General features: G+C 41.4%; 1 protein-coding gene across 4 annotated transcripts in view; it reads right to left on the reverse strand.

Moving 5' to 3' along the window:
• Positions 1-2,859: 2,859 nt before the first annotated feature.
• Abca9 (ATP binding cassette subfamily A member 9) overlaps positions 2,860-17,890 on the reverse strand; it is a 66,521-nt gene continuing 51,490 nt past the window's right edge. For 3 of the 4 annotated variants that reach the window (XM_031351848.1, XM_031351846.1, XM_031351849.1), the window contains 10 exons: positions 17,528-17,645; positions 16,195-16,286; positions 13,342-13,502; positions 12,035-12,110; positions 11,866-11,960; positions 10,699-10,818; positions 10,363-10,503; positions 9,120-9,199; positions 5,355-5,410; positions 2,860-4,879 (listed from right to left, as the gene is read on the reverse strand). In XM_031351848.1, the coding sequence (XP_031207708.1) occupies positions 4,781-4,879; positions 5,355-5,410; positions 9,120-9,199; positions 10,363-10,503; positions 10,699-10,818; positions 11,866-11,960; positions 12,035-12,110; positions 13,342-13,502; positions 16,195-16,286; positions 17,528-17,645 (1,038 nt within the window). In that variant the 3' untranslated portion in view covers positions 2,860-4,780. The remainder of the gene's footprint in view (positions 4,880-5,354; positions 5,411-9,119; positions 9,200-10,362; positions 10,504-10,698; positions 10,819-11,865; positions 11,961-12,034; positions 12,111-13,341; positions 13,503-16,194; positions 16,287-17,527; positions 17,646-17,890) is intronic. The other variant, XM_031351847.1, reaches the window with a different exon arrangement.

The following is a 17,890-nucleotide window of genomic DNA, read 5'->3' on the forward strand; positions in this document are numbered from 1 at the left end:
GATTTCAGATAATAGTCCCTGTAAGTCTCCATGATTACACAATGTAACCCATCAATTTTTAACTCATAAGCCAAGCAAATGCAGTTGAATCTCTGGGGTCATTACCTATTCAGAATTCCGAAGTGGTTTCTCGATTGCTGGTTGAAATACACTTGCGAGCTCTGAGAAGGGTTTGTTGCTCAGTGAGAATTCATGCCTATGGTTTTGTTCTCATTTTCAGCTTTCTTCCATAGCTGCTGCTGCCATCTTTGAGAAGAGCCTCCACTTCACCTCCAGAAGCCTGCCATACTTGCTTTGTCAAAGGTTTTCCTGAGTTAGCCCTGTTTTGTTGAGGGTTTTTTTGCTTTTTTGGGTTTTTTTTTTTTTTTTTTTTGTATTTTTCCCTTTTTCCCCCTCAGGGAAATGATTTACAGATTATTGTGCAATACTCCACTGGGGCTGTCTTGTAAACATGCAAAGAGCCATGAACTACACAATAAAATGTTATTGCGACATCTACACTACAATATTTCATACTGACCTTTTTTCTACACTAATTCACTAATTTGTTCAAAAACAGTACTTTTTAAAAAAATTGCCCAGTTTTCTGAGAGCAAAACCCCCAAACTCCTTTAATTAAAAAAAAAAAAAAAACTGGGAGATTTTTCCTTTGTTTTGGTTGGTTTGGTTTTGTACGATTGTGATAAGCCTGTGAAGCCAGTGGCTTGACAGAGGACTTGGCCGACTTCAAAGGAGTCAACAGTGGCTCTCAACTTATGTTGTCCGGCCTCTCCAGTACACTTCCTCATGCTGTGGAAACCCCCAACCAGAAAATTATTTTTGTTGCTACTTCATAACTGTAATTTTGCTACTGTTATGAATCATAATGCCAATATCAGATATGCAACCCCTGGGAAAGGGGTCATGACCCACAGGTTTAGAAACACTGTGTTTACAGTTTATCAGAGCCCTGGATGAGAAACAGTTATTTCAGGTTTTTAACATGGTCTTTCCTTGGCCTGAATGACTGACTATCCTGTCCAATGTAATCCTAAGTAATTGTTATAATAAATGATTCTAAAATTTCAATGATCTTGATATCACAAAGTATTTTGTAGAAGTTCAGTTTTCTTCTTGGTTGTTCTTCTCAACTGCTCCACTTCATGTTGTCAATATTCCTTCTCCCACCACCCCATAATTTTCAAAGACAGACAGACAGCATCATTCCCCTGCTCAGAACCTCAGCAACATCTTCCACTGGTCTTTAGAAACACTTAAGCATGTGATGATCTGTCCCCGACAGATAATCTGCTTATGATACTATGGAGGAATCAAACCACACAGAAGAAGAGACATCTTTCGTGGGCCAATTAACATTTATTTATTTATATTTAATTGTATGTATATACAGATATAATTGTATATAAATATATAAGATATAATTATGTACATGATATATAATTTATATAATATGTCATATAATTGTATTACATATAATTAATTATGTTATATATTTATATATTTATATTTTTTATTTAATTAATTTATTTTTTTATTTTTGACAATTCCATATATCTCTCTAATGAACTTAAGTGTGTTGCAGTTCCTATTTCCCTCTCAGCTCCATTCCCAGCCTCTCTCACTAAAACTATTCTTTCTGAAAACTTCCTTTCCTGATTTCATATCTTCTTTTTTGCTTTCCAGTTTCCATCTGTGCCAGGAGCTGATCCCATGCCACAGTGTCCAGAGCTGATCCTGTGCCATAGCGCTCCATACCCAAATATCACTGGGAGAGAGTGGGTCTCCCAGGAGTGCTGACAAGCCTGTGAGCACAGAAAAGACAACTGCTTCTGCTCAAATTCCTAGCCCAAGAGGGACCTGCCCAGAGCCATCTGGACATAGGAACCAAGGAACAAGGATCCTTCTGGTTTCCATCTGCCCCAGAGATGACCTTCTGCCACAGCTCTCCATACCCAAATTCCTCCCAGAAAGAACTGGTTTCCCAAGAGTACTGACACACAGGCTTGCAGGAGGGACAGCCACAGTCAGAGACAGTAAGACCATCTAACACCAGAGATAACCAGATGGCGAGAGGCAAGGGTAACAACATACACAACAGAAACCAAGGCTACTTGGCATCATCAGAAACCAGTTCCCACCACAGTGAGCTCTGGATATCCCAACACATCAAAAAAAAAAGCATATCTTCTTTTTATGTGGGGTCCACTGAGTTTAATTAAAGATTCTTGCTCAAATGTAGCAAAATGTTATTTTCTGGAGCAAGTACAACTTCACAGTGGCTATACCACTGGAGAAAATGGCACTTTCTCCTCCAACAACCACCCAGTGCTCAGGGAGTTGAGGACCTATTTGTAAACCTGCATTCAACAGTGTCCAATGCGAATCATAAGAATGTATTTCAGTATTGTTGCAACTATTTTCTAAAACAATCAATTGATTCACAGAAATGACCACATAGTGCAGAGAATTCTTAGTCTAAGTGTTGGTGATATTGCCATTACTGTACTCTGCTTTTGAGTGCACATAGTTCTGAAATTCTATGTGCCTCAGGTCTGTTGTCTTGTTTTCTTTCAGAGAATTATCAGTTAAAAGTCTGAGACAGTCTCACTGTGTTGCTCTCTTAACCAGGAATGTAGGGGATGGGTCAGATACTAAGGTCCTGTTCCCCAGTTGGTTCTTGATCTATCAATAAAGATGTTAGTGGCTAATGAGTTGTACAGAATAGGTGTGACTTCTGGATTCCCAAGGCAAGCTAGCAGATGCATGAGAGCTGGGGAAGAAGGAGGGGTAGGGATTGGTCTTGGGATTGATGTCATAGCTGTTTTTATTAGTATAACAAACACCATGAGTAAAAGTCACTCTAGGAGAAAAGGTTTTTATTTTAGCTTACAGGTTACAGTTGATCTCCAAAGCAGACAGGAACTCAATGCAGGCAGGAACTGAAGCAGAGATCATGGAGGGATGATGCTTACTGGCTTGTTTGCCCTGGTTTGCTCAGCTACCTTCCTTAGACATCCCAGACTCATTTGCCTAAAGATAGTAGCACTGAAAGTGGGCTGGATGCCTTTCTATCAACTGACAATCAAGAAAATGCCTGGGGATAGAGAGATAACTCAATCCTTAGAGCACTGGCAGTTCTTTCAGAGGAATTGGGTTCAGTTCCTAGCATATGGAGGCTTACCTCTGTATATAACTCTAGTCTTTGGGTATTTATTTAATACCCTCTTCTGGTCTCCATGGACATTGCAGATATACATGCAATTGAAATACCCATAAGATAAATGTAATGATAATTCTTCAAATGAGGTTCCCTTGTTCTGAGTAACTCTAGCCTGTGTCAAGCTAAGAAAGGCTAACAAGGACTATTAAGGAGGGAAACATAAAGAAAGGCTTTGGAATACATGCTACATAAAAAAAATGGAAGAGGGCTAGTGGGTGGGAAGATGACCAGCTAGAGTGGTACAGAGGAAAAAGAGGAGGTGGAGAGCAATCGAGAAGGATCAACAAAAACAGACTGTATAGGAAAGCACCACGAGGAAGCCCATTATATTTTTATTTCAATTTTGTTTGTTTGTTTGTTTGTTCTGAGTGCAGGTATGTAGACATGTACCTGACACCGCATGTATGTGGAGATCAGAAGACAACTTTAGTGATGGTTCTCTCCTTCCACAATTTGGGTCCCACCCAAGGATCAAACTCTGGGCATCAGACTTGACAACAGGTGCCTTTACCTGCTGAGCAGTTTTCTGGCCCCAAATAAAGTGTGTTTAATGCATTGGCTTGTATTGATTAATTTGTTATTCATAAAGCCAGGTACATCAGCAGGACCAGCATTAATGTCTCTTTTTAACTTTAAAGGCTTAGAGCCTTTGCTCAAGGTCTAATTGAGAATTCTCCTAAGTTGAGAGCAGTTGATATTTACATACACTATGAAGTTACAACCCTAGCATCAAGGGAACTTTTTTCATATAATTTTTTCATATAAATTTATAATTTCATATAAATGTTTGGTTAATTAGTAACAATAGTAGTAGTAACAACAACAAAAATCTCATAGATAAGAGTCTAGGTAACTGTACTGATGTTGGAGTAGATAGGTTGTAGCATTCACAGACTTGGTAAATAAAAATGTACAAAGCCAATCCTTATACCTAAGAGTACCCCCCCACACCACTTTTTCACAAATCAAAATTTCAGAAGTGTTTCAGATTAATATGTAAATATGCATGCAGTTGTTTAATGGTTGCAAGTATTTACATCCACCAGTTTTGCAGTCACAATGGACAGAACATTTCTCCATAACTCAGAGTCTGCAAACTGTGAATAAAGAAGAACCAGTGACTGATGAACAGGTCAGGGTGAGTTACAAAGAAACAAATACTGTGCTGTTGGGAAATCATTTGATCGTCTTCTCTCTAAAATCAATACTGTTTACATTATACCTTACCTAGACACGGAGGAAAGAAAACAGTTATGTTTTGAAGTTCCAGCGAAGAAAATCAGTCCCTTTAGCATGCTCAGAAGCATCAATACTACTGTAAATGATGTTTAAAACTCTACACTGTGCACAATGTGACTTGATGGAGCGTAGTCTGGCTGCATGTTCTAACCTGTTCTCACATTGGCCATCACAAAAACAAAAACAAAAAACCAAACAAACCCTGACATGAGTTTTAAAACTTCTTAGTGCTACATTTGAGATAAGTAAGGCACATGGATACTCTTAAATACTGTCTGTAAGAGGGATGTGAGCTTGAAGATATAGAGAGTATTTCAAGCTTTAAAGCTCTTCCTGTGGGAGGAGCTTCCACTTCACTGAGGAATTTGCTTCCTCATCAAAATCGTCTAGCTCCTGCTCCTTGGAGAGCTCCAGGAAGACCTAGAAGAAAGAATGAATAAAGAAAAAAAAAAGAATGAGAAGTGGTAACACCACCTCTTATAGCTGCAAACGATGCAAAGGTTATATACTTCCTAAGCTTATTTGATCCTCTCTTTTGTACGTATAAGCATGTATGTATTTTCGTCCACAGATACATTGGTACATTATATGCTGGTATCCATGAATGCCTGGAGTTGATCTCAGGTATCCTTTTCAATTTCTCTATGGACTCTATTTCTAGAGGCGTAGGTAGTCAACTGAAGCTAAAGTTCTCCAGTTAGCTAATCCAGCTAGCCAGATGCTTTCATGATGTTAGGGCTATAAGAGTCAGCCATGCCTACTTGGCTTTGTATGAATTCTAGAGGTTCAAACCATAGTCCTTACACTTGTTCAGAAAGAGCTTTATCCATGGGTCCATCTTCCCAGCTCTAAGCTTACTATTTAGGATTATATATAATCACTAAAAGTTACTCACCTGCTCCAGAGTGGACTGTGAGAGGCTGTATTCTTCCAAGCCAAAGTTCTCTTTCACTGTGTAAAAATGAATTCCCATTAGGAGCTCATAGTTTTTTATTCAAGGAATTTTACCAATTTGTGAACAAAAGAACACACAAGTAATAAAAATATAAGATAATAAGTATTTTTTGAGTTAACTACTGGGAAGAAAGTACACCATTTAGTCACACCAAAAGATAGACATGTTTCCTGAGAGGTTTGGTAAAGGCACTAGAAGATGCAAAGGATAGATAAGAAATTCCAGGACACCGATATGAGATAAAGCTAAAACATGGTAGGAAAACTCCCAGGTGTCTCTTACATCTGCCCTTTTTCTTTTTGTCTCAGAGGCTAGTGCTGAGCAATGTGTCTCAATGGGTCTTCAGCAGGAGGGAAAAAAGGAAAGGGAGTCATGGCTTTTATTCTTTTTAATTTAATATTTTTTTTACTTATTCACTTTACATCCTGCTTTTATTCACTTTACATCCTGCTCACTGCCTCCTCCCAGCCATTCCTCCCACAATCATTCCCCCATCTCCCCTTCTTCTCCTGAGTATCCCCCTACCCTGGCACTTTCAAGTCTCTGTATCCCAAAAGCCATTGCCTGTATGTGGGATATGTTCTTCTAGCTGGACTGCCTTGTCTGGCCCCAGTGGAAGATGGCTTTTATTTTTCCATCCCCTCCCTGACACTGAATCTCTTGACTGGTGGCCACTATTTCTCAAAGGTGACAAAGTCGACATTGTCCTGCTCCAGACTGTGCCTTTCTGTCTCTTTGGATCTAATGGCAATGGTAACCACTTTGCTTATTTATAGTCTCAAGATAATGCACTCTGTTCCTACGCAGTAACTGCAGATGTGATAACTACAGTGCCCGTGATCATCCAATCTTGCTGCCTTGTTACGGCTCCTCTCTTCCCCTTTCACTCTACCTTAAAGGGACTCCTACTATCAGCTTATAAGACAAGGAGGTAACAAAGTAAGAAGACAAATTAAATAAAATCTTGTGACCTTCCTGGCTGTATGCAAATGTCACCTGAGAGAGGAAAGCCCCTAAAGTTGTACTGGAGTTGCATTACCCACATTTGATCTTCTGATATAGAAAAATAAATCTTTATGGACTTTCATGGAGCATGCATCGTTCTCGAAAAGTTCTGACCCTAGTTCCTTCAATAAGTGTATTGCAGCTGAGAGCACCAATGGTGTCTAATGACCCATGTTAACTGCATGTCTGTATTTGTCACTTTGTATCATCTTCCCATCAGGAGGTAGAAAAATGCCATTTAACAAGTGTTTAAAAATACCCCCAGATGAGAACCTCAGTGTTAGCAAATTAAGTACAACAGAAGGAACATGCATTAGAAAAGGATATTGATGAAAGGGTAAACATCAGAAGGCTTTTAAAAGAAAAGTACATTGTTCCAGGGAAGCAGCCTTCCTGGAACGCAAATCCCATTGATGGGTATCTATTACAAATGCATCCTGTTTATGAGAGCTCCATGGACTGCTTCTCTTTAGAAGGATACCTACCTAACAACCAGGCCAAAACAAGATATCCAGGAAGATGGAGGACCAGAATGTGAGAGTGTACAGTGAGATTAAAAAAAAAAAAAAGAAAAACTTACATGAGTGACCCTAACCATGTAACAAGAAGAAGGCAGCGGGAAATGTAGGTTCTCAACAGAAGGCAGTTGGCAAGGTTGAAAGCACAGCATCAGAAGAGGCACAAAGAGTACGGCAGTGTAGATCTGAAATATCGTTCATGAGCTACCCAAATAGTCCTCAGTTTCTGGCACTAACTTGAAAGCTATGGAGCCTTTAAGAGATGGGGGGGGAGCATTTGAGATGTGAGTACATAAATTGAGAGAGAGAGAGAAAGAGAGAGAGAGACAGAGAGAGAGAGAGAAAGAGTAGTGGAAGTAGGTCACTATAGGTGAGCCTTTGGAGATGGTACTTTCTCTTAGCTCTGGTCTGTTTCCTTTGCTTCTGTCTGACATGATGATGTGAGGAACTCTAGTTACATGCTCCTAACTGCCACAGACAGAGTTGTCCCTTCATGCTTTTCCTGCTGGGATGGACTGCAATAGTCTGAAACCATGCAATAGGTGAAATTTATATACCCATAAGTATATAAGTTGTTTCTGGGTATATAACTACAATACATTTGATCACAACATGGAGGCAATATAGAAATAAGTACCAGAAGTGGGGTCATTTCTGTGACTTAAACAAGACCTTAAGTCCTCAGAACTTTGAACGTGGTTTATGGGGGAATGTGGAAGTTTGGGAAGAGAGCTAGAAAAGCCCTAGACTGCTAGAAGCAGAGCTCATGGGACCATCTGGTGGAAGATCCAGATGCCGGTAGACAGGCAGCTGGTGGACATTGTACTCAGGAGGTCTCAGATGGGAACTAGCAGTCTCCTGGGACAAAATGGAATATGCAGTTAGCTTGGAAGTTACATGTGTGACTTCTGGAAAATATGTCTGGCAGATTGTGTCCTGAGCATTTGTGTGAGGCTAAATCCATGGGTGGAGAAATTTTTGAGACAAAGCAGCCTTCAGAATATAGCACAACTTCTATCTGCTGCTTTTAGCCAATTTTACAATGAGGGGAAGAAGCAGAATAAACATCTTTGAAAAAGTGTGCATCGCAGGTATATTTAAAGTTTCTGTAAACAAAGTAGGTGCAGAAAGAGTGGCTATAAATGCTAGAGCCATTAGTGCCATTAAAGAAAAGTAATGGGAAAATAAGAAGGCTGTCTTGAAGGTCAGACTTCTTCCATGAAATACTCTAAGGTATAAAAGTGCATGCTCACTTCAAAAGCAAGTGAATGAACAGGAGGAACACTCTGCTAGTGACCGACTGTGGATAGAACTTTCTGGTTTCAGTTACCCGGGCAATCAGATGCTGTTGCTGCTTTGTTTAAAGGGCATCTGGCTTTTTCTCAAGCTGACGGCAGAACATGTCATTCACTTAGTGCAAGTTTTGCATGCATTCACAATACAGAAGTGACAGAGTGATGGGGATTTGTGCCAGGATTTTTGAGAAAAACTTGAGAGTCCAGGCATTGTGTCAGATTCCTGGGAACACCATGCATGGAGCTTTGAAGTGGGAAGCCCATGTTTTGGTAAAGGCTTTAGGATGTTGGAGATGCCAGAGATGAAAAACATCTACTAAGGAAAGCTGACAGATGTTGAGTAGAACAGGCCCAAGAAGGTAGTCAAAGGTGCCTCCGATGGTAGGCTCATAGTGGGGAGGCATACCTCCTCCATACACAAATCTCTAGGCAGCCACCTTATGTCAAAATATGCTCTAGATGTCTGACATGGAGCTACAAGAACTAATTAACTCTGTGTCTTGACCTTGCTTTTGTGCAATCTCTGTCTGCTATCTTTTCATTACTCCCCCTTAAGTAGGAATATTTTCTCTGAGCCATTATTTATTGGAATATGTAGCTTTTCTTTTTATTTTACTAGGACTCAAAAGTCAGTTTGCCTTGAGTTGTGTGAAAAACTTTTACACAGTACTGGCACTTTTAAGGATTATGGAAACTTTTGAAGTTAAACTGTATGCATTTTGCATTATGAGGTGGGCATGCCAAATCAGCTTGTTGAGAACTACTGGATTAAATGTCTTAGAAATCTATTAATTATGTATCATGAACATCCTATGAGTTTTTTTAAAGCCAGTTTAGCTTTTGTTTGTTTGTTTGTTTGGGAGTACTATTTCTAAACATGCACTTACATCTCTCCAATTTGAAGAAAGCCTCCGATAAAGGTCGTACATCCTCAACAGGCAACTTATAGACCATCAGGGAGGAGTACCTTGGAAGAGAAGAGAAGGATGAACAGTTGATTTCAAGGTCTCAACCTTGATGAGTGTATTCCTGACAACAAACACTAATCCTGTCAACTATTTGCATAAGTGTACATTGTACAACTTGGAGATGACTGTAGTCCACATGCTCTTTGGTCAACAATAAGTCAGTCTACATAAGGAGGAAGAGGGGACACATGGGAGGAAGCCAGTAGCAAGGTGCCGTAAGAAGGGAGGGGGCAAGACTGTTCTCTCTTCTTAGGAAGAATGTCTAAGCACAAACTACTAGTTAGGTGGAATCACCTAATCTACTCAAGACCCAGGCACCATGACTAATACAACTCTAATGGAACTCTGATGGCTGCCTAGTACCAACACTAAGCTCTATCAGTGTTGCAGTAAACTTTAACCCAAAAGACCCAATGAAAGAATTCACAACTCAATCAATTGGTATACAAGCTACTCGCCTAGATTGGGTAGATCTACCATTACACTACTCTATTCCCATCTATTAGATCCCATATGACTTGTGATTTCTCCGAGCCACCTGCTTCAGCTCCATTTTTCAAAATTCCACCTTGTCCTCGTCTTCCCCCTCCATCTTCCTCCTCTGTCTTCTTCTCCCATCTCCTCCTCTGTCTCATCTTTCCCCTTCTCCCCTAAACTTTTCAGCTCCACCTTTCCTCCTACTGCCCAATCATCAGCCTTAGCCTTTATTTGAAAAGTTAAGGTGGGGAGAAGGTTCACAAGGCACCTGTATATGTGATTCACTACTCCTCTGCAGCACTTTCCAGGAGAATAGAATTAGCATCAAAATACAAAACCAGGGCTATCCACAACATATCAAGGCATCTCCTTTAATATGGATGGTGTGACCCTCCAGCAAGGAACACTGAGATAATACAAGCACAAATGTACAGTAGTCCCTGACGCCCTTCAGAGCCCCACAAATGCTAATTCCCTCACAAGAGCCAGCCTCCAGTGAGAAATGTATTGTTCTTTTTATCTCCTGCGGCAGCCCTGGGAACAGAGGTTCTTTCATAGTAATGAAGGTACTCACATTTACCAAAGTTAAAAACAATGAGGAGATAGAACTTTCATTTCTCATTATTCTAAAAACAAACAAAGAAAACCCACCAAAATAAAAATGAAAACAATACATCCACATTACCGTTCCTGCCGAGCAGCCTGGGGGAAAAGCCTGAGGACCTCCGTGTTGAGCGGCTCCACCTGTGTGGGGGTCTTCACCTTCATTTCCAGCAGGTAATCTTTGCCAAATTTGCTCTTCAGATGTTGGATAGAACCAATACACCTGGAGATAGACAGAAGGAGGCTGAAGTCAAGCCAGGCAAGACAGCTTATCTGTGACCAGTGCAAATCAGCACGTGGGTGCTACAGACAGCGCCAAGCAGAGAGTGGCACAGATTGCCCAGCTTCTCACAGTGGGCAGCGTCCTTCTAGAACTCAAAGCAACCTGGGATCAAAGGCAGGCCGGAAAGATACTCACCTCAACCTTCCAGACACCATGATGGCTACGCGGTCACACACAGCCTCAGCCTCTGCCATATAATGGGTGGTCAGGAGGGCGCCCCGCTCTGTGTTTGTGAAAGTGGCCCGGATGGCCTGCCTACAGTTAGATCCAAGAGAACAGCTAACTAGAGAGAATCCTCAAGAGATCGTGGAAACCTTCTAAAGATGTTCCCATCAGCACACGTATGAAACAAGAGAGTCATTCAGGAGAAACCAAAACCAAGACATTTGTGTAGGACTGACAGACAAATAAACAAGCAAAATTCTGGTTAAAGTATATAATTTAGAAATGGCTTTGAGGTGAACATGGAGGCTGATGTTGGGGGGAAGTGCTGAGCATCAGAATGGATGAGCAGGCAGAGGGGAGAGAAGAGAGTGAGAATGTCCTAGAATGTCCGATAGTCACAACACATACACCAAAGGCACAACAGGGTTGACGTTAGAAATTTCATGAAGTAATTAACATGCTGAGGACTGCGGGTTTTAATTTTAGTCTCCAGCACCATGACACTGTGATTGCAGAAGGATTTGAAATTTAATAATTGAGTGGACTGTGCCCAGAAAATCTAAGAGAACAAAATGCTTTTTTAATCAACTTTATTTATTTTTAAATTTTTATTTACAACTATTGACTTTACATCCCACTCACTGCCCCCCTTCCAGTCACCTGCTCCCACAATCCTCCCCTCTCCCTTCTCCCATTCTCCTCTGAGTGGGTGGGAAGCTCCTGGCTATCCCCCGACCCTAGCACTTCAAGATGGTGAGGTCAGATGCTGCTTCTCTCTCTGAGGCCAGACAAGGCAGCCCAGCTAGAAAAGCATATCCCAAGTACAGGCAACAGCTTTTGGGGTAGCCCCTGCTCTAGTTGTTTGGGACCCACATGAAGACTAAGTTGCACATCTACTAAGTATGTGTGGGGAGACCTAGATCCAGCCCATCTATGAGAAGAAAATTCTCACAATGGGTGACATATGGAAGGAGTATGCCTTTTGTTTTTGTATCCCAAGTGTTAGTCAGAATACAAAATTGCATGCTTCTTCTGCTGTTGTTGCTTTTTCCTGGTAATGAATGACTGTAAACTACACTGAAAGCCAGATTTTACAAAATCCATAAATCCCCATGAGTATTGCTCCTGAAATCTCACCACATTTGCTGCTGCCCTTCAGGGTCCATCCCAGTTGACGGCTCATCCAGAAGCACCACAGAAGGGTTCCCCAGGATGCTCAGCACGAAACAAAGCTGCCAGAAGACAGGGCAACCTGTCAGTCATCAGCCCGCGGGATGCAGAACAGGATACAGAGTCCTATACGTACCTTTCTCTTCACTCCCTCTGACAGGGTCTTGACAAGAGCCTTCGAGTGGTCCTGCAGTTTGAGGGCATTCATCAAGCTGAAAAACACAATGAGCTGATCTTCATTGGGCAGGCACAAGAGGGAATATAGCAAGTACAACAGTACTATAATAATGAGAGCTTTAAAGGTCAACAGAGAGCTCACAGTTTTGACACTCCCTAGGTTCCTGCTACTGAGTAGACAGTGTTCCGCAAGGATTCGTGTACTTATTCCCAGGTGGAGATGTCAGGAAACAGGGTGAGCACTTAAAGCTGTAGAGACTATGGGACAGGCTAGGTGGGTTGAGACTTCTATGGAGGTCGCTTATCAGATATTCTGCATACCATATATTTACACTGCTGTTCGTGACAGTAGCAAAATTACAGTTATGAAGTAGCAACAAAATAATCTTATGGTTGGGGATCACCACAGCATGAGGAACTTATATTAAGGGTCATGGCATTAGGAAGGATAGGAACCACTACTCTAGAGCCACAAGGCTGTCTTGGATTAGACAGCCTTTATTTCTCTCTGGTTTTCTGTCTGGTCATATCATCTCTCCCACTCACACACAATCCTGCACTGATACCATTACTCTTTGGCCTTCACTAGAGGCTGGACCAAAGGCTGACATCTTGAACTTTCATCTACAAAATTGAATTAAATAGCCAGGCAGTGGTTGTGGCATAAGCTTTTAATACAAGCACTGGTAAAAAGAGATGGGCAGATCTCTGTAAGTCAAAGGCCAGCCTGGTCTACAGTGTGAATTCCAGGATAGCCAAGGATACACAGAGGAAACCCTGTCTCAAAAAAAAAATATGGGTTCAATAAATAAATATCTTTTCTTCAAATGTAACCAGACTATTGAATTTCATTAGAATAACACAAAACTGGCTAATACTGATATTTTATAGCTCTTTTTGGTCAACACATTCTTATTTCCAATATCCTTTTCCATGTTTCCCCACCATGTATCCTAACAGATAAGCCCAGTAAATATTTTCTTCTAAAAAGAAAGGAAGGAAGGAAGGAAGGGAGGGAGGGAAGGAGAAAGGGAGGAAGGAAGGAAGGAAGGAAAGAAGGAAGGAAGGAAGGGAAGGAGGAAGGAAGGTCAGTAAACCTCTCTAGGCTTAAAGTAAGAGAGAACAACAGTGAGCCAGGTTCCAGATGACCAAGTGCCCCACAAGCAAGGGATCAGTAGTTAGAAGCTCTATTCTTTAATTCTGTGTGAGCACATTAATAAGACACCACTGGACTGAGCAGGGAGTGGGTGTGGCTTCTCCACATACCGTGTGATGGTGACCACAGCATCCTTTTTCCTCAGCCCCTTCACAGCAGCGTACAACTCCAGGTGTTCCTTCACAGTCAGCATGGGCCACAGCACGTTCTCCTGAGGACAGTACCCCAAGAACCCGAGGGCAGCACCCCCACTACTCCCTTTCAAAAATACCTACACACACACAAAATATACATATATATATTTCTCAGATTCTATTCAAAACTGCGTGCGCATGTACACATAAGTGATACTGAATGGTGTTCTTTTTGCACACACGGGTAGTAAGAGCATTAGTAAAATTAGGATTGCTTGAACAAGACCATGTCCTAATGACAGCATCAGTTGACATGCCAAGCCAAACAGGGGGAAATCCACATGGTCTCAGACTCCATATGAAGAGCTACTGCTTGGCCATGGCTGTTGACAGAGGAAGAGTCAGTTTCTTCCAAGGATGACCTACTATATAGATTGTCTAACCCTAAGTGGTCTGGACATGTGCTTATATGAACAATGCTAAACAGACTCAGTAGCTTATGTGTATACTATAATATGCACACTATATATGTGTGTATGCATAGAAAGAGATACATATGTGTGTGTATGTATTTATGTATGTACATATATATATATACACATATCAATGATAATTAAAGATGAGACCATGAATTTGAAAGGTGGGGGTGGAACTTGGAAGCAGTTGGAGAGTTAGGGGACGGGGCATGAATGATGTACATGCAGTGCTCATGTGTGAAGTTCACATAAAAAAATCATTAAGTGCTTAAAGAAACGATGAATCCCTCAGTAATTTAAAAAGGCAAACATTCCACACTATTATGTCATAACAGTTTAGACTTTAGGACTAAAGACTAAGTCCACCGCCACGGTTCAAGTAAAAATGGCTTAGTTGGTGGCTTATTACATGAATTCTCTCATTGACCCAGACACTCAGAACAATGGAGGCTTGTTAAGTGTTCTGTTTCCCAGCAGGGCGGTAGTTTTCAGGGGAGGGCAATCCTCCCCTCGGGGTATCTGGAGACACCAATATTTGCTTGCCAAAATTGTATTCACATCTGTGGTGCAAAGGGCACTGCTGGCATCTAGTGGGTAAAAGCCAGAGATGCTGTTAAATAGCCTACCATACACATATTTATTCAATCTGCAACACCATTGGTTCAAAAGATGAGTGGCTCTGCACTGACGAATGAAGGAAAATTCCCTTCGCAATGTATCTACTGCATGAGAACCAGGAAAATGATAACATTTATTAGTTTGATGAGACCAGTACTGTACTGTATAGAATAGCAGCTAATGTGTATTCCTAGAATTTAATATATCTTAAATGATGTCATTTTCAAAACTCGCTACAGTTAGCTCTGTCCGGATAGATATACATGAACCTAATGCATTCATTGGCTAGGAAATTTGCACAAGAGTCACAGAAGGTAAGCTTGGGACCTGACACTAGCATCAGGGGTTTTTTGAGAAAAATCCCTTGACCTTGATTCTCTGTTATTATCTCTCTCTGGTACAAAGGAAGAAAAAACAAGCCTTGCAGAGCTTTCTCTGGAGAGAGAAAACAGAAAATAAATAACTAGATGCATCGTGGACTTATTACAGCCTCTGCTCAAATGCTTTCATGAAAATACATGCATCTAATATAAAAGTTAATCGAGCAAACGATGCAGCCAATAAAAGGCCTTTTGAGGAGTGACATTAAGGAGCTAGCCAAGCTCCTGGAGATGGCTCTATCCATGCGAGGATCAAGCCCACACACCAAGAGCTGATTTCAGAGGCAGAGAGACAGAGGAAAGCAGCTGGCAGAGCCCTCATTTATGCTAAGCCTCTAGGGCCATGGTAGAGTTTGGACATCTTATGGTAAGAATTTTTAATCGAGAGAGTGATAGGCTTTCATTTGCCTATTTAAAGGACGGTTCCCTTAGCTGCATCAGGTAAGAATGGAAACAGAAGGCAATTTATGAAGTCTCTTTAGCAGTCAGTAGCATCTACAGCAATCTCTCATCAACCTTCCCTCTGATCTTAACCTCAGATCATATGCCAAGAACGTTTTCCTCTAAAGTCATAACCCTTTGGTTTCTGACCATCATTTTACCTGGTTTGGTCTACAAGGGTGCAACTTACATACATTTTATCATTTTTATCCTGGACTCTGGACAGTTGTTTTGTCTCTAATGTCTGCCGTCTCGGGAAGCCCAGGTCTACTGCTCAGCATTAGGGGTGGTACACCGAGAATTTCAGTGCATCGCCAGTAGCCCCTGAAGCTGCCAGCCTCTCTCCCATCCCCGAAGACATCATCCCACCATCAGGTCAGGATTTGTCTCAGTTATGATAAGAAATTTCATCTGTCTGTCTTCTTTGCAAAGACACCCGGGGTTTCTTGCTACACAGGAGCCATGTAGTATTTAATTACAGCATGGGTGCAGAGAACAGTTATTAAATAACGGAGCTTCATGACTGCAGCCACATTAGCAAGATTCGCTGGGATTTTTAACAGCGGTCTTCAGTAGAATGCTGGGTGAGACAACTCAGTTTACCAAGTTCTTAGGAGACATGTCAGTAATCTCTTCCCTGAAATTGTACATGGATATGGTGTGTCATGGACATAATATTTTCATTAATATCTCTGCAATTGTCTGCTCACTCAAGGGCACTATGCCGATAATGTTAACCCTTCTCAAAAATTATTTTTTGCATTAAGTAGAAAGAAATGTAATCAGTTATCTTCAGTTCATATCACTGTAATCAATTAAGGACTAATAATGTATTTTTCGGCTGTCATGAGGAATCACTGGAAAGTATTTTATCTACTTAACATTATGGAATGTATCTTATGTGTATCACTGACCTGCCCTGCGGTTGGTATTGTGTCTCCTGCTATCATACTGATCGTTGTACTTTTGCCAGCGCCATTGTGACCTAAGAGCCCTAGGACTTCACCTGAAAGAGACAAGCATACTCAAGAACAGGCAAGTAACTTTAAAAAATAAAACTAAATGAAACTTTCAGACTCTCCCTGTGGCGAGAGTACACAAAATGTACTCTATACATTATTTCAATCTCTCTCTCCCCTTTCCCCACCTTTTTCTCTCTCTCTTTCTCTCTCTCTCTCTCTCTCTCTCTCTCTCTCTCTCTCTCTCTCTCATACACACACACACACACACACACACTCACACACACACATACACACACACACACACACACGCACACACACACACAAAATGTTATTACTAGTTTCACATTATAGAGGAGAAATCTGAGTCATAAAGAATACAGATAACTTGCCTAAGGTAAGTTATTAAGAGACCAGCTGGGCGGTGGTGGCACACGCCTTTAATCCCAGTACTTGGGAGGCAGAGGCAGGCGGATTTCTGAGTTCGAATCCAGCCTGGTCTACAGAGTGAGTTCCAGGACAGCCAGGGCTACACAGACAAACCCTGTCTCAAAAAACCAAAGAGAGAGAGAGAGAGAGAGAGAGAGAGAGAGAGAGAGAGAGAGAGAGAGAGAGAGAGAGATCAAAGCTGGAATTATGAAGAACACTTGTTTCGGTTAACCAGAACTTCCATACCTAACACTATATTATTTTAACTTGAGATAGGTTCCTATTGTGTAGTCAGAATGCACTAGAACTCATGGATGGAGCCCAGGCTGGCCTTGAATTTATTACAATCATCTTGCTTAGCCTGTCAAGTTCTAGCATTATAGGCATGAATTGCTATGCCTAGCCACCTTGAACTATTTGTTAAGAATGAAAGATGCACCATGCAGCCCTATAACCCGGTCAGTCCTATCAAAATTTTTACTTTAATCCTATGCCAGGACTTAGAATGTAACTCATTGGTAGAATGTTTGCTTAGCATGCATAAGGCCCTGGGTTATATCCTCGACATCAGAAAGTAAATAAATATTTGAAATATTTAATATTTAAATAAAATCTATGCTATCCTTTTTGCCTCTTTCAGTAGGATTTAAGACACAGGCCATAACTCTCTCTTCCTTTGCAAAGTAAAACTGTTCTATGAAAACCAAGGCTGGTCAGCTGGAAGGCACAGCCTGGACCCCAGGGCGAGCCAGCTGCCTCAGCATTTACCAACGGATGATCCTGTCCCAGACATGCATGCCTCTCAGAGAGACCCAGTCTTCAAGACCCACAGCAACTCTGCTGAGCTGTGGTTGCCAACCTTTTTTAACACAGAAGGAGACGTTCCTCGTGGCAATCCTTTTCTTCGCTTTGGAAAAGCACCTTTTTGTTTTGCCTGTATACTCCTTCCTCAGAGAGCTTGCAATGATGACCGGTTTCTGTGAAGACAGATGAAAACCATTTTTTTCTTACTCCCCACTGAAAGACCGCTCACACCCCTTCCCCCAGGCCTTTCCTTGTACAGAACCATCAGCCCACCCACTCCTATCACAAACTGCTGTTTCCAAGGGAACCATCCCAAGTCATTTGACTTACAGTGCTACGTGTGATTTGTCCTTGCCAGTCTGCAGAGAGCTGGGACGAGGACGTTCACGTAAACTAGTAATTTGTTTAACACACACAG

Source organism: Mastomys coucha, unplaced genomic scaffold (genome assembly GCF_008632895.1).
Source record: "Mastomys coucha isolate ucsf_1 unplaced genomic scaffold, UCSF_Mcou_1 pScaffold5, whole genome shotgun sequence".
In the NCBI taxonomy this organism is placed as follows: Eukaryota; Metazoa; Chordata; class Mammalia; order Rodentia; family Muridae; genus Mastomys; species Mastomys coucha.